General features: G+C 34.5%; 1 protein-coding gene across 3 annotated transcripts in view; it reads left to right on the forward strand.

Annotated features, from left to right (window-relative positions):
• LOC11435263 (protein SHOOT GRAVITROPISM 6) overlaps positions 1–16,276 on the forward strand; it is a 35,308-nt gene extending 19,032 nt beyond the window's left edge. For 2 of the 3 annotated variants that reach the window (XM_003625664.4, XM_039827743.1), the window contains 25 exons: positions 447–528; positions 1,908–2,050; positions 2,149–2,229; positions 2,304–2,404; positions 2,738–2,976; positions 3,469–3,578; positions 3,703–3,834; positions 4,468–4,542; positions 4,678–4,811; positions 4,931–5,003; positions 5,211–5,342; positions 6,870–7,045; positions 7,121–7,243; positions 8,808–8,868; positions 8,955–9,050; positions 10,015–10,115; positions 12,115–12,220; positions 12,589–12,702; positions 12,789–12,863; positions 14,398–14,496; positions 14,723–14,794; positions 14,893–14,978; positions 15,072–15,165; positions 15,498–15,605; positions 15,759–16,276. In XM_003625664.4, the coding sequence (XP_003625712.2) occupies positions 447–528; positions 1,908–2,050; positions 2,149–2,229; positions 2,304–2,404; positions 2,738–2,976; positions 3,469–3,578; positions 3,703–3,834; positions 4,468–4,542; positions 4,678–4,811; positions 4,931–5,003; positions 5,211–5,342; positions 6,870–7,045; positions 7,121–7,243; positions 8,808–8,868; positions 8,955–9,050; positions 10,015–10,115; positions 12,115–12,220; positions 12,589–12,702; positions 12,789–12,863; positions 14,398–14,496; positions 14,723–14,794; positions 14,893–14,978; positions 15,072–15,165; positions 15,498–15,605; positions 15,759–15,950 (2,805 nt within the window). In that variant the 3' untranslated portion in view covers positions 15,951–16,276. Of the gene's footprint in view, positions 1–446; positions 529–1,907; positions 2,051–2,148; positions 2,230–2,303; positions 2,405–2,737; positions 2,977–3,468; positions 3,579–3,702; positions 3,835–4,467; positions 4,543–4,677; positions 4,812–4,930; positions 5,004–5,210; positions 5,343–6,869; positions 7,046–7,120; positions 7,244–8,807; positions 8,869–8,954; positions 9,051–10,014; positions 10,116–12,114; positions 12,221–12,513; positions 12,703–12,788; positions 12,864–14,397; positions 14,497–14,722; positions 14,795–14,892; positions 14,979–15,071; positions 15,166–15,497; positions 15,606–15,758 lie in introns of those variants that run through there. The other variant, XM_039827744.1, reaches the window with a different exon arrangement.
• The last annotated feature ends 505 nt before the right edge of the window (positions 16,277–16,781 follow it).

Genomic DNA, 16,781 nt, shown 5'->3' on the forward strand with positions numbered 1-16,781 from the left:
AAAACTTAATTCTGATTATGTCTTATGAAAGAGGGTGTACAAATGATATTTATTTATGCGAGGTTGAGGGTTATCACAACTCTGTTATAGTAATAAACAGTTTTGATTGGTTATAAGTATATCCAACCTAAAAATAGTTTATAGAAAGATCTTAAACACTGTCTGACAGCTGCACTAAAAGCTTCTAGCTAGACACTGAAGTTTGCTTCTAAGAGATACATGGTTGCTGTAAAAACTAATAACTTTTGTCTGTATGCAGTGTAAACAATCTCTGAAACAGTTTTGATTGGTTTTTAGTTTAAGAAAAGATAATAGGAAATAGTCTGAAACCAACCCTTTTTGCTCTCTTTAAGTGGTGAATCATGAGAACACTGCTATGTCACTTTGTTAAAATATTTGTTGTTATTTGTATAGCTGATTTAGTCGTATTATTTATTCGTGGACAGGGCACCAACATGCTCTCAAGGCTTCTTCATGTGCGTCACCCTATAGCAAAGCAAGCTGTAATCACAGCTATTGATTTACTTGGTTAGTTATCATGTTTTCATATTTTAATTATTATTGTTTCTCATTATTGGAAAAACCAAGTCCCACATAAATTATAGATAAGGCCTGACTAGAGTTTCTAAATAAGTAACCCTCACCTTACAAGCCGGTTTTGTAAGGATGAGCTAGGCCCAATATAAAAACCTAATATGGTATGCCACCATTTTTATCCCCGCACCAAACCCAATAGAGTTGGGGCGTAAGGGGGTTTATTGGAGAAACCAAGTCCCACCACATAGGTTAAAGATAAGGCCCGACTAGAGTTTATAAAGAGAGGCTCCCCTCACCTTACAAGTCGGTTTTGTAAGGATCAGTTAGGCCCTATATAAAAACCTAATACATCAAAAGGGATTGCTAGAAAACCGTTTTTAGAAAATGAACATTTGTGAAACATTGTTGTCAAATTTGACCATGTCTTTATGGAATGGAAGATTTTGTGCTAGCCAGCATAGGGTGCAACACCTATTATATCCACCATACGCTGCAACACCATGTTCATATGATGAATTTGGCCATGTCTTTATGGAATGGAAGATTTTGTGCTAGCCAGCATAGGGTGAAACACCAATTATATCGACCATAGGCCGCAACACCATGTTCATATGACGAATTTTTGGCGGCCCCCATATTAGCTATTTACCATTGATAACACTGTTGTGAAATTTGTGTTATTGTTTTGCCCTACAGTAAAAACAATAAATATCAGAGTTATGTGATTGCTTCTCATTGAAAGTGAGAAGCTCCATGTCTCCATTGAAACCTTGGTGATTTTGCACAACAATCATTGTTGTTCATATCATTAAACAAGTTATCTTCCTTGTATTGATGCATGTTGGGGTTGATTAATTGTTGAACTTATTATTATAATCTACTTTAGATTCTCAATGAGCCTAAGATCTAACTAGGGGAAGCTAGGTTTTTAAAAACAGATGGTTTCTAGAGAAGATCTTCTATAAACATTTTTGTTTTTGTCTTCATAAAAAGTGGGCTATGTTTGACAACAAGCAGATGAATTATTTTGAGCAAGCAATAATGGTAAAAGAACTTAATACAAAGAGGCCTGCTAGTTCAATCTTGATGGATCTATCAAAAGTTTTTACACTTCAGTTGCAATCAAGATGTATCTGTGGGTAACATGAATTGCTGTCATTGTCTTATGTGGTTATAAAATTAAATCACAGCTCCTGAGCAATCACAAATTCAAGATATAACTTGCAGCATCTTCATGTTATCTTCTTGAGTTTTAGAAGCTAGTTTCCTATTTGCTTCACCTCTTGTGGAGAGTTCACCAGAACTTCATCAAAGTTCAGGGTTGATATTGTCCTGATATTTGTGTGCATGATGTAATTCTGATAATGCAGGTAATGCTGTCATTAATGCTGCTGAAAGTGGTGCACCGTTTCCATTGAAAAGAAGGGACCAATTGCTTGATTATATTTTAACTTTGATGGGGCGTGATGATAATGATGGTTTTGTTGATTACAATGAACTCTTGCGCACTCAGGTATATAAAATGTTGCAAAATGAGTACTTGTGTTTAAGGTGAAGTCACTTGTCAATTTATGCTGATAATATTTAACTTTTGATTTTTTTAATATTGAGGCTCTTGCGATAAGTGCCTGCACTACGTTGGTCACTGTAGAGCCAAAACTAACGGTTGAAACCAGAAACTATGTGATGAAGGTATGAGCTTTTATTTAGCTGTTGAATGTATTTACAAATTTTCGGCTATCTAAGTTTTCTGGTGAATTTGACAGGCCACATTAGGGTTCTTTGCGATACAAAATGATCCAGTTGAAGTTGTTACTCCCCTTATAGACAACCTGATCTCTCTCTTATGTGCAATTCTTCTCACTGGGTAATTTATTTAAAAACGTCATATTATTCTGCTTAAGTTGTCTTTATTTCCATTGCTCTTGTCAAATGATTATTTTTTATTTCCAAAAAAAGAATTGTTGCTCTTTGGTTTGTATTTGCATTCTGGGCCATAACTTCTGCAATTCATTGTTTGCTTATTATAAATATAATATTCTATCCTTCATCTTTCTATTTCTAAATATACCCATCACTCAATTAATTTATTAAATTTTTTTGAGCTTTCTATCACGTCATCCTGCGTGTATAAACTGTAAAGGTTTTTTTTTCTCTTTTTTCTTTCACCTGTACTAATTAGTAAATACATAATATTTAGTGGAGAGGATGGAAGAAGTCGAGCAGAGCTGCTAATGCTTATCCTGAGGCAAATTGATCAATTTGTCTCTTCCCCTGTTGAATATCAGAGGAAAAGAGGTTGCCTTGCAGTCCATGAGATGCTTCTCAAGTTTCGGATGGTTTGTGTCAGCGGCTATTGCGCACTGGGAAGCCATGGGAATTCTGCACACACCAAGCAAATTGACCGCACACTATATGGGAATTTTTCTAAGCTACCATGTAAATATGTTCCATCAGAGAACTTTGATTTTTTTTTTTTAGGGTTAATTAAGTAAATGGTCCCTATAAATATTCAAAATTTTGCTTTTAGTCCCTAAAAAATAAAATCACACTTTTTAGTCCCTATAAAATTTTCCATCAGCCTTTTTAGTCCCTAAAAAAATTTCCATCAGCATTTTTAGTCCCTGTAAAAAATTTCCATCAACATTTTTGGTCCCTAAAATGCTTAAGAAAAATGTCACAGGGACTAAAAAGTGTGATTTTATTTTGTAGGGACTAAAAACAAAACTGTGAATATTTATAGGGACTAAAAACTTAATTAACCCTTTTTATTTTTTTTATAATTATACTACAGTAGATATAACTGTATGCCAGTTGGGTTGGGGTACTGATTAAGGGTATGGGTAGTTTGCATAAGGTCATAGGTATAAACCTTATTGCCAATATTTGACACCAAATGGAAAATAATTTATTTTGGTTTTCAACTTCCAGCTGCATTTGTATTGCCAAATCGTGAAGCTTTGTGCTTGGGAGATAGGGTAATAATGTATCTTCCACGTTGTGCGGACACAAATTCTGAAGTCCGAAAAATATCAGCGCAAGTAAGTACTTGTGTAGTTTTCTGAAATATTATAAGTTTTACAAAATACATGTTCTCTAGTTTCACTTCAAAGAGGAAATTTTCTCTTATTCTGAAATAGTCCATTTAATGGTTATGTTGTGCAGATTCTTGATCAACTCTTCAGCATTTCTCTTTCTCTTCCAAAACCGCCTGGTTTGTCTATATCTGCTGAAGATATAGAATTGTCGTACCGTGCTTTGTCTTCTCTTGAAGATGTAATAGCCATGCTGAGGAATGTGAGTTCATTGATCTCATTGTTTCTGCCTTTCTTGCATTTAAGCTGCTGATGAAGCAGAGGGTACTGATAAGATTTTGGTCCCAGAAAATGGGACAATTTCTGACATCATTCTCTATTTCCCTTCATTCAATAAAAACTTTGTTTTTAGTCCCTGGGGAGGGATAGGACTACAAACACAATTTTTTGTTAGATGCAGGGCTAAGAATGAATAAAAGTTAAACTGGGACAAATTAAAAAAAATCATATTTTGAGGGACCAGAAGTATATTTAAGCCAAAAAGTTAAGACCTAAGTGTATTTGGTTTTTGTTAAAGTTGGATTTAGTCCTATAGGTATAGAGGGAGAAGTAAAGAAATACTTGGAATAGTGACTTTATATCGATGTTATGTTGATGCAAGTAATGTGTTGGATGTTAATGTTAATACAAAAGACAAAGCACCATTTATTATTCTTGTTTATACCAACTAATCCTAATTAAATAAGAAAACCAATTATGATATATAAGAAAATATGGAAACCAATATTATTAGATAACCTAAGATACTCTAACCTTTTTTATTTTTTTTTTATATATTATATGATAATGATGCTTTGTTCAGATATTCTAATATTTTTGATGTGTGTGTGTACAGGATACCTCTATTGATCCATCAGAAGTTTTCAACAGGATTATTTCCTCCCTCTGTATTCTGTTGACAAGAGATGAGGCAATTATCTTTCTTACTCTCCTTATATTTTTTTTCTTCCTTTTTTGACAATAAAATAAAATTTTCTTACTCTCCTTATATGTGTCTGTGTGTCTGCAAATTATATTTAACAACTTTGGTGACACTTGCATACAGCTGGTTGCTATGCTTCATGGTTGCTCAGTAGCTATATGTGATAAGATCAAACAGTCAGCTGAAGGAGCTATTCAAGCTGTTGTTGAGTTTGTTACAAGGAGAGGGAGTGAACTGACAGAGATTGACATCTCAAGGTTTAAAGCATAGTTTATGTACCAATGTTGTCTTACTGGAGAAACTACCTTTGGTTATACCATTCTTTTACCTGATAAATTTTCAGCGTTAAGTTATTGTGACATTTAATGTAATACAGGACAACACAGTCATTGATCTCTGCCACTGTGCATGCAACTGATAAGCATTTGCGTGTGGAAACTCTTGGTGCTGTATCCTTTTTTTCCTAAAATCTTAGATTCCATACTGTACCTAAATATCATCAAAATCACAGTTCTTTATAAAACATCGAGTCTCTATTTTTGCCATTATTTTAACTTGTCGGAACATCAAAGTTCTCTGTATTGAGTGAAAATCATTTGCCCCGTCCCAGCTCTTTCTAGCTGTTTGTCTCTGGTTATCCTTTACTATATAAAAAGATTGCTTGTTTGGCCGAAAGTACTAGTGCAAAAACTGTTTTTGACGAAGTCCTGGCTACTGCTGGAAAGGATATAGTAACGAAGGATATATCTAGGCTGCGTGGTGGATGGCCCATGCAGGATGCATTCTATGTAAGTCTGTCATTTTTCAGTAATAAGCATATTTCCCCCTTTTAAATTTTAACTACAATTTATTTTCTCATAACAATGATTATAATGGGTGTACAAAAGTATTCACTAGAATTTGGCATTGTCTATAATGCATGGATATGGGAATTTTGTTGGATATGACGCCTCTATTACTTAGAAAAAATATACTGATTTTTTTATAACACAATACAACATCCACCGATATGTCAAAAACTATACATATCTAAAACTATCGAAAGGCGGAATGACTTTTTTCCCCATCATTTAACATGAATCTTTGATGTTTGTTGTGCAATGGAAAATTCTAATTAATTCCACTTGAAGTTGTTAGGACTTTGGTTGAAGATTATTTCTTTATGAATTCATAAAAGAGGGGATTTGTCTGTTTTAGTATGTTCCTTGCATCTTAAATTAAAATTATGAATATTGATCTAAAATTGGGAGTGTTTATGAATTAAGGTGTTACTAGAAGTGCATACATAGGAAGGAGGGTACTAGAAATAGTAGAGACCATGTGGTTCATATCACTTGTCAACCATGTTCCCTACACTCCGGTCTTGTATACAAAAGAATTAACAATATAGGTTACAACAATCAAAAGTGCGAGTGTGTTAACTATTTGAAGTTTATTTAAAAGGAGACATTGACTTAAAGTGAACAAAGTTCAACGATAGTAAAAGCAAAGGTGTGGCTTGAGTAGAGGCAATGCAGGCCCGAGGCCGTGCAGAATTGATGAGGCACATATAAATGATGAATGTAGGGGAACTATGATGAATGCACAAAACTCATGACTAGAGGACATGAACTTTCAATCGAAGACCGGGGAAATGCACATAACGGAAATGGGTCGAGAGGTCTCTTAAACTAGTGGCAGCAGCCACATACTGATGGTGGTTGGTCGACAGGACTACCAGCTAGTAGAGTTTCTGTTAGGACTTGGGACTTTTAGGGTTTCTGACTTGTACTTTTAAGGTTTGTCCGCTCCACATGATATGAACTCTTGTGCCAAGTTGAATATGAAACTGATAGGATCTAATATGTACACATAGGCCCAATTGTTCAAGGCCCACTTAGAGGGAGAGTTAGTTACACGAGAGAAAGAAAGTGGAGTTAGTTATATAAAGGAATGAGAAAAGAGAGTAAGGGATATCTTTGATCATTTGTTCAGTTAGAACCTTAGGGTTTGAGCCTCTTCTCTGAGGAGCTTTTGCTCTGGGGTTACAGGGGTTATCTTCTGTAATACATCTATTTCCAATTCAACAATACAGCTGATTTATTTTCTTTGAATTCGGGTTCCTAATGCTTGAGAGATCAACCCTCAATGTGCTCACTTACAGGGATAAAATTAATCTTAAATCATATCTTAATTATTGTATTTGTTGTAACAGAATATTTACAGAATTTCAAATAACTTCATATGATGTTTGTGTTTCATGCTGTCATCTGTGGCCCGAATTGAAGAATATATTTATAACATATTTGATTCATGTAGCATATAAATGTTTGCAGGCATTTTCGCAGCACATGGTTCTGTCAGTGTTATTTCTTGAACATGTGATATCTGTCATTAGCCAGATTCCTATCCTTAAATGTGATGTAGACAGAGTTGAGGATAGCCAGGTCCACAATCATACAGAGGATGGCAAACTGGAAGCTGCAATTTTTGCTCTTACTGCTTTTTTCAGGTCTGTATTGTCAACATAGTTCAAGGTTAAAATATCTAAATGATTTAACAGTTTTAAATCTTTCATTTGATGCAGAGGTGGGGGAAAAGTTGGAAAAAGAGCTGTTGAGCAAAACTATGCTTCTGTTCTTTCTGAGCTGATGCTGCAACTTGGAAGCTGTCATGGGCTAGCTTCCTCTGGTCACCTTGAACCATTGCGGTGAGGATTAGCATTACTATTTGAATGTTGGCGTCCACATTTATACTGCGTTTCAAGCATGTGTTGTGGTTTGTTGTACCACAGACATATTAATAACCGACTCTAAGCTTAACATTAGACTTATTAGAATATATGAATAATATCTTCTTATATCTTGGAGTAATTAAGGGTGTTGCGAGTTGGTTTATGACGGGTTTTGGAGGGCCAAGTCTATATTTTGAAATATATTTGATACTTTAAAAAAAAATTAAAAGAACAACATGATAGTATATGTTCATGTATCATGCTGTTCTTTCAAATTTTGTAAAATATAAAAAATATATATTAAAATATAGACTTAGTCCTCCAAATTCTTCCCCTGCAAAATCCTCCAAAGTCCAACTCGCAAATACACCCTTAGGGTGTGTTTGGATGGAGGGTTTAGGAGGGGAAGGGAGGGGATGATTTACTTTTTATTTTTAAATTACGGACAATAGGAAATGTTTTTTAAAAATTTAACATATTAACATGATAAATGATCATATAATTCTTCAATCACACTTAATTTATTTTAGAAAAACATGTTATATAGTCCGTAATTTAAAAAAGAAAAGTAAACCCTCCCCTCCCTTCCCTTAAAGCTAAACATATGTAACTCATATCAATAGTAGTACTTTGTCGTTTGTGATAAAGCTAAACATATGCAACTCACATCAATATTAATATTATGAGTATTCTTTATCCTCCCTTTCTACCTAAGATTACCACTACAAGTTCACAAGAATATAATTGCCACTGTCAATGACAGAGACAATAGTTGTCAACAACAACACTACTACTAAGCAGTGTGCGGATATTTTGCCAACCGTCATGGCCAATTTGTGAAGGATGGCAGCGCCATGGCGGTGCCATATGTCGGATTTTTGTTATTCGGCCATGGTCCACCATCGATAACATTGCTACTAAGTACTAGCATACTCTAATATAGAGGGTTAATGTTACTTTTTGTTAGGAACCCAAATGAGAATTTGGGCCTAAATAAACAATTGGCTAATCAGTTGCACAAGCTCATTAGATGTAGAGTGATGTTATCAAAATATAGAAAAGGTGAGAGAAATAATATGACGTGGCAGGGAGTGAGGGATGAGCAAATGGTGTGACTAAATTCTGTTATAAGAGGATGAATGAGAGAGAGGGAAGGGTATTTAGAATCTTCTCTGTCCGAAGCAATTTCGTTTGGCTTAGAGAGTCATCTCTTCTCTAAGAGGAGCTTAGCTCTAAGAAGTAGGAGTACCCCATTCTACTGTAATTTTCCTTGTCCATAAATAATACATTCCATTCTTAAGCGTTTACTGTGTTATTTTCTCCGTTGGATTCTTGGTTTCTATCACTATTATTGATTCTCTAATGATCTTAGGTAGATATTAAAACCTGCAAATTTTGACATTCTGCCCACCATTCTAATATGGTTTAGTTGGTTTCCCTGGGATGTTACTGAGGAAACTAAAGTCAGGGCTGTATGTCTAAGTAAGCATACTATGCTTGTGAATTCCGTGTTTAGTTTGTTTTTTATCTCCTTGTGCAGGAATCTTCTGACTGCATTCCAGGCATTCTGCGAATGTGTTGGTGACCTTGAGATGGGAAAGGTAGTCAAACATTACATTTGCTCCATTTTAAGGATGTAAGATGGTTTTGTAAGCAAAACAATACAACAAATTATTTCTTTATTCAGATTTTAGCCAGAGATGGGGAACTTTCTGAAAATGAGAGGTGGATTAATCTGATAGGAGATATAGCCGGATGCATATCTATAAAGCGGCCAAAAGAGGTATTATGTTTTCAAGCATACTCCTATGTTAATATATACCTATCTAAATCTATGCTTACTGCTTACTAAGAGATCATATAAGCTTATAGATGTTTATAGAGAAGTTACTAGAGGTTTCAAAACATTTGAGATTTTAAAAGTAATTTCTACTTACAGAATATCAAACTCAGTTATTGTAACATTCTTTTAATATTTCTGTCCACAAGTATTTGTGAGGAAATTTATTAAAACTGGTTCTTGATGTTTAAGATGCCTTTTACATCAATGCAAATGCCTGTTAGTTTGATGCTTAATCTGTAATCCGGTTTTTCTTCTCTCTTAATGTATGAGGATGCCTCACTTTTGCATTTATAACCATCTTTCTCTATTAGAGAGCAGGCTTCTTCTATTAATTTTTTTTAGCTCCACTCAGATACCTCCATATTTTCCTACACAATTAATTCACTAAACTTGTCTAAGGAGTAGAATACATGCAAGAAATGCACCTATCTTATCATTAGAGTTATTGTTGTTTTATTGTTTCTTTGCGATTTTATGTGGCATTTGACATGCTTTATGATTCTCTAAATAATTAGAAAAAGGCCTGTCATTAGGGATCATTTGTTTCTGTGAGGTTGCATGGTTGTGAGCAGAATTGCTCCTAATTACTCATCCATCTCATTATAAGTGTCTCATTTGAATTGTGCAAAACTCTTAAGAAGTCATTAGTTGTGTTGATTTTAATGATAAAATGAGTTTTATTTACGAAAATATCCTTATTAATAGCAGTTAGGAGGGTTGAGATACAATTAATAAGAGTATATTAATGGTAAAAATGAACTAATCCTTCATTGGTAATATAAATGAGAAATCATTTGAGGTGTAGAAAAATTACAATCGAGACATAATGAGTATTTTGGTAAGACAGCTGTTTTCTCAGCATAAGAAAATTTTGACCAAGTTTTATGTCCTGTTGAAAACACAGATTCAAAATATTTGTCAATTTTTGAAAAGATCATTGGATCGACCCCAGAAATATCAAAGGGAAGCTGCTGCTGCTGCCTTGTCAGAATTTGTTCGTTATAGGTGCGTATAGAATGATATTTTGTATAAGTTGTCTACTGTTAATGTTGGAATGCTGTATTAAATGAATGTTTATGTGGAAACTACTGAATCTTTTTTGTATTGTTTCTTATAACATTTAGGGCCCAATTCATGTTCCTTCTGTTTTAGGATAGCGTCCTTAGTGAGGCGTAGTGGCTCCTAAGTGCTACGCAAGATCGTGTATCATTGCAGTTTTGAGGAGCAGCCGTCACAGCCTCTACGTTCAAGCCCCCCCTATGAAAACATAATTATGCCTTCAATTTATAGTTGTTCCATGGGCGTGAGGGGTGTGTTGAGATCCCTGCTTCATCTTGAGTGTGAGGGGATGTGTTGGGAGTCCCACATTGACTAGAGTTATGACCTCTATAGTGTTCATTAAGCTTGGACAGTCTACACCTTGTGAGTCGGTTCTAGTTAGTCCTAGAAACCTAGGAACTTTCATTAATGACTTTTCACTATGGACTTGATTATTTTCAATGATGGATCATTCTGAGCTATTTGCTGACTTTCAAACTCTTATAATTTGGGTTGTGCCTAACTCAATGCCGAAAGCTAGTTCATGAGTTGAGGATTGCTCAACCTTTTTAAGGTTTACTTTGGTCATATCTCTATTCCACGTTGGGTCTTATGACACCCCCTTACACATAGAATTGGACATCTGGATGATGGACAAATGTGTGGACTTGAATGTGATTCCGAATGCCTGAGAGATTAACCCAAGACTTGTGAATATATAACAATGGGATTACAATCAAGATCGCTTGATTATAGGGATAAGAACGAGTAACCCACGCCTATCTAGTCATTTATTACAATCAGAAAAATATATGCAAGGAGATAAAGCATATTTATTTGATGTAAAATAATATCTCAACACTCTCTCCCAAGTTGATGCGTATATATCCAAGTTACTATGTATATAAGATATCTTTAGACCTCTAAGAAACATGTTGAAGATATGAGGACTAGTCATTTATTAAAACTTAAACCATACCAGGTCACACCAGTTCCAATGTCTTGTTTTGTGATTGTCTGTTTCGCAGGCTTGAGTGCTTGACTGGATCATTCATGGGTCTGGTTCACAGATGATTTTGTTTGTCTCACTAACAATTAATTTAATTGAATAGTATGTGGTTGTTATTGACTTCTTACTGTTTGGTTGTTGTTAAAAATATAAACTATACCTGGTTCTTTTTGTATGATTTGTTTGTAACTTTAGGAGGGGAGGGAAGGACTTTGGAAAAAAAGACGGATGAAAGGGAAATGGAAGGAAAGATAGTCGCCCAACTTGAATGGATAGATTTGTTTTTCTTCATACTACAAAATCCCCGTGGGAGAGCTCAAAAAATGTTTTGGAGGAGGATTTTGGAGGGCTTAGAAAAATTCTCCAAGTCCTTTCCATGTTATTATAATACCCTGAAAATTAAAAATATATTAACCATATGCATTTCTTCCTAATTCTCTACAAAAACACTCAGAAATAAGGTGGAAGACTTCTCTCTCATTCCAACTCCTCCCCTTTCCGCAAAGTCCCTCCCTTCCAAACTCCCAAACAAAGCCTTAGTATTTAAACCTTTTGGGAGAGTTGAACTTGATTCTTAGCATAACAAGCGTCTCTATGATCTGGTGGTAGTTAGGAGTTTTAATCCTTTTTTTTTGAGGGGAGGATTTTTAATCCATGTTGTCTCTATTCTTGATTATTAAATTAAATTCATGCACAAGGTAAGAAAGGTTTGTGTATTTTCCTCGCCTCAGGACCATTATCTCTTGCACGAGGGGTGATAATTGTCACATGTCTCCATTTTAGCCTTTGGGAAAGTCAGTCTTCTTCGATAATGTTTCATTTTTTAACTTTTAACGATTAGCTTTTGCAATTTGTCCTCTTCTCATAATAATAATTGTTCACTAATTATTTTGACATTTGAAAAGAGGTCTTTACTGTTAAGTTAAAGTGCTTATTGATTTGCCATAAACTATACAGCGGTGGACTTGGTTCGCTTTTGGAGCAAATGGTTGACGTTGTATGTAGACGTGTATCAGACGAGTCTTCCACTGTTCGGCGCTTTTGTTTGAGAGGATTGGTACAGGTTGTTATCTTATCATGTGACTATTCCTTCATTTCAATGCTAGTTAATACAACATTGATTTAGCTGTTTTAAATACCTGATTTCTTGCTAATTTTCTGCTTTTTTAAGAAAAAAGTGTGTAGAACTACCTTCAACTTTAAGTTCGTCTCAATTATTCCATATATTTCAACTGTTCTTGCTATTGGTTATTTTGTTAATTTGGATTATCTTAATACTTAGTCCACCAGTCTTAAGTGAATGTTTCTCCGATGGGATTTTACTTTATGTTTTCAGTTAATTTTTCAATTTTTCGGAGATGTCTATACTCCCCCATGCTTCCTTGTGCTCCCTTTTTGAAGAATTAATATCTCCTAATAATGATGTTGCAGATCCCATCAATTCATATTCTGAAGTATACAGCTCAAGTCCTGGGTGTTATTTTAGCTCTGCTAGATGATTCTGATGAATCTGTACAATTAACTGCAGTATCATGCTTACTGATGGTGAAGTTATTCGTTTCATGTGTCTCATTTGTTTACTTTTTAAAATCATTTTAAATTCAATTGATAACTTTGCTTTTCTGCCTCAGATTCTCGAATCTTCACCTGATGATGCAGTTGAGCCCATTTTGCTTAATCTTTTATTACGGCTTCGAAATCTACAAGTGCGTCAGTTTACTTTCAATGTATCATCATTTGAATTTTATTCTGTTCATGTTTCATTACATCCACATGCCACTGTATCTGACACATTCCTTTTGTAGATATACAATTGAAAGTTTTCATTAATTGTTTGCGTGTTCGGCTTTGGCACGAAGCAGACTAGATTATTTATTCTAAAACAACATTTTTACTGTTGAATCAATAGGTTTCTGAAATAAAAACCTCACGTTATCTCTTACTTTTAAGATTCAATAGTACAACAAGAAATATACCAGATAAAATCCAACATTTTTCAAATATTTTTTCATTAAGGTCTTCAGGCAAGCTAAATGATTTGCAGGAATATATCTGTACCTGTTAGAATTAAATGTTAGATTTGATACAATGGGTAGAATTTGCTGGTACTGGTTGATAAATGATTGGTGCTGAATAGCTCTTCTTAGAGTTGGGGTTTGAGTCTAACTCAATCCTACAAAACCAACTTGTAATGTGAGAGATGTCCACCACTTATAAACACTTTCAGGTCGTATTAAACCCAATGTAGGACTGTTAACATACCCCTTCACACTCAAGACTGGACATCCAGAGTGTGACCTGGTCAGCTGATAATCAGTGGCTCAGTAGATTAAGATAAACTTTGATACCTTCTTATAATTTGGATTTTAGCCTAATTCAACCCAACGAAAGCAGCTTGTAAGTTGAATGATTTCCACCACTTATAAACACTTTTTTCGGGCCATATCACATCTAGTGTGAGACTCCCGATAGCTCTAGTATAGGATATTATTCCTCCAGTAGTTCATATTGTACACAGTGATTGATTTTGACATGATATTGTGTTTCCACAAGTTGATGGTGTTATTCTGGCAAGTCCTGTGGAAGATTCAAAATCTGTATTTCTTTTCTCTAACTTTAGCTCATTGTTTGCTTCTTGAATTGTTGTGTGAGATACATAGGATTGAGATTTTTTTCATTTGACGCACACGGCCTCTTTTCTCTGTTCTGTATTTGGAGTGTCGAGTTTCTCTTCTCTTTCTGGTCATAGTTTCTTGCTAAGATGCATTGTTCTATTTGTCTTACATGTGCGGATTTGCTTCTTGTAACATTTAAAAGCTTAAGTTATGAGGGGAACTATTAAGAGAGCATTAGAATATAATTAATGATTGTAGAAATATGTTTCTTGGTTTTTCCTCAATTAATTACGTAGTCTTATTATTACTATAAGTTTAGGCTTCTGCTAATAACACTAGTACCTGACCTCGTTATTTGTCCAAGAATGAGTTTGGTTAATACATTGAATAAGGTTTATATCTATTTAATGCAATATTTTCTCATGTTTCTGTATTTGATCAATAAATTTACGAGTTGCTGGAGATGTTAATGCTGGTTTGTTTTTGTTTCTATAATTTCCCGTTTTGAAGGGTATTTTAACCTTGCTTAATATATTATTTTAATATTTTTATTTCTACGAATTATAGAATTTTTTTTATATTAAATAATTTGGGAAATACTCAACACAATTAATTTTAAAAACAGACAAGCATGAATGCAAAGATGCGAGCCAGTTCCTTTGCAGTTTTTGGAGCACTAAGCAACTATGGAATTGGGGAACTAAAAGAAGCATTTGTTGAGCAGGTATATAACAGTGTTAGTAGCATTGTTAAAAAAAGTGTTACCATGTGCAATATTGTCACATGTACTTGTGATGTTTTCAACCAAGTGACAAGTATATTCATGGAGCTTTCTCATTATTTTGGTGAATCTCATACTTGATGATAGGCCTGTGGAACTGGTGATTGTCATATATTAGTTTCTTAATATTTTAGCTAGCTCATTCGATTATAATGACTGTTTTTCACAGGTACATGCTGCTATTCCTCGTCTGGTTTTGCATCTTCATGATGAAGATGTTAGTGTCCGACTAGCCTGCCGGGTAATCAGTCATCATCTTGGATTTTTCTTGAATTGGAGATTTATAGAAAAATTTCTAACATGGTAAATTATTTCTTTCTGAAACATACTTGCTTACAGAATACTCTGAGACGAGTTTTCCCATTGATGGAAATTGAAGGATTGCTTGCCCTGCTAAACACACCGAGTTTCCTTTCTGATCACCGGTATGGTTTGGAAGATTTTAAAAGTTGAACTTTGCAGATTATTTTTAAGAATTATCCTGAGGTAATATTGCATCTGTCTTTTTGGTTTTTTAGAAGTGACTATGAGGACTTTCTACGAGACATTGCAAAGCAATTTACACAGCATCTTCTTTCCAGAGTTGATACTTATATGGCGTCAACAGTGCAGGTTCTTTTTCACCACATGTTTCTGTACATCATAACTTATTATTCCAATACATGCATGCTTTTCACCATATAACCATTCCTGATTATTTTCCTAACTGAAATTAATATTAAATCAATTGGTTCCTCCTGATCATGCTACAATGTTAGCTGGATTTTCATTTCATGAAATTTCTTCTTGATTCTCCCCCATTGAGAATATTATGAAGCATGGAATAATCCTACAACAACGAAGCCTTTAGAAGACTTCAAAACCAATGCAATGTCAATTATTTTTCCATCTGTTTAAATCTAAAGGTCTTGAGAACTTAGCGGAATACTTTCTTGATGATGCAGGCTTTTGATGCACCATGGCCCATAATTCAAGCAAATGCTATGTACTTAAGCAGCAGCATGCTCTCTCTATCGGACAATCAGCACATTTTAGCTGACTACCATACACAGGTATTTTCTTCTGAGAAGTGCTAGAAATACACTCTAACACGCACTTTTCAACACACTATCTTGTATACTGCTTAGAATTCATAGGGGTCTCTCCATATCATGTGGGTCCCATTTGAATTTGAAGTTTAACAGAAATACTGACCCTTGTTTCAGGTATTTGGTATGCTGGTTGGAAAAATGAGTCGATCACCTGATGCCGTTGTAAGGGCAACATGTTCTGCTGCTCTGGGCTTGTTGCTTAAGTCTTCTAACTCATGTTCGTGGAGAGCAGTTCATCTCGATCGGCTAGACTCAAGTCACTCTACAATAAGGAACCATGACACGGAATCCATGATAATAAACTAGCAACGACTCAACAATAAGGAACCGTGATTTAGAAGTGGCTGAGTGGATCATTATTCTGCTCCTGCACACATTGAAGTCTTGTACAGTGTTTGTTGTAAAGCATCAATCACCTTGTATTTTTTCCTTTTTTTTCTTCAAAATCTTCTGTCGTAGAGTTTGATTTTTTTTTTTTGAAGGGCTGTCGTAGAGTTTGATGTAAGTTAATGTTCAAAAGATTGTATGTTGTTGTATATTAATTACACTTCCATGAAACTCGAACATCACCTAGTATATTTCATTAATTTCTACCGATAATATATCCATTAGAATGATTCTTATTGGTTCGATATAGAATTTATACAAATAAGATCGTCAATGTTTGCACCTCCACCTGGGGAAATTATCAATGATAGCTTTATTATTCTCCGTAGTGGTTAGGATTTGCTGCATTTGTGGTAGTAATATTTCTTTCAAAAGTGGTGATTCAATTCACAACTAATTTTTTTTTTAAAAGTTAACGCAGAAAACTCATTAAAATAAATTTACTAACGAATTTTTATTTAGTTTTTTGTGATGTTCTTTGCATTTCGTGTGGTCAAGGCTACCTTTTCATAATCAATAAAAACCTTTTGCTTATTAAAAAACTTGCTCATAAACAAAAACAAAAAAAGCAAAAAATAAGAGAAATTTGACTGTGATGCTGATAAATATCATTAAACGGTGAAGAATATTAATTGAAAAAACATAATAGAAATTTAGAATTATTCATTTTTTAATACTCCTCCATCTTACAATAATAGTCGTTAAGGTTTATGCACGATTATTAAGGAAATGATTAATTGTGTTAATTTT

The sequence above is a fragment of the Medicago truncatula genome, chromosome 7 (assembly GCF_003473485.1).
Source record: "Medicago truncatula cultivar Jemalong A17 chromosome 7, MtrunA17r5.0-ANR, whole genome shotgun sequence".
NCBI classification, from domain to species: Eukaryota; Viridiplantae; Streptophyta; class Magnoliopsida; order Fabales; family Fabaceae; genus Medicago; species Medicago truncatula.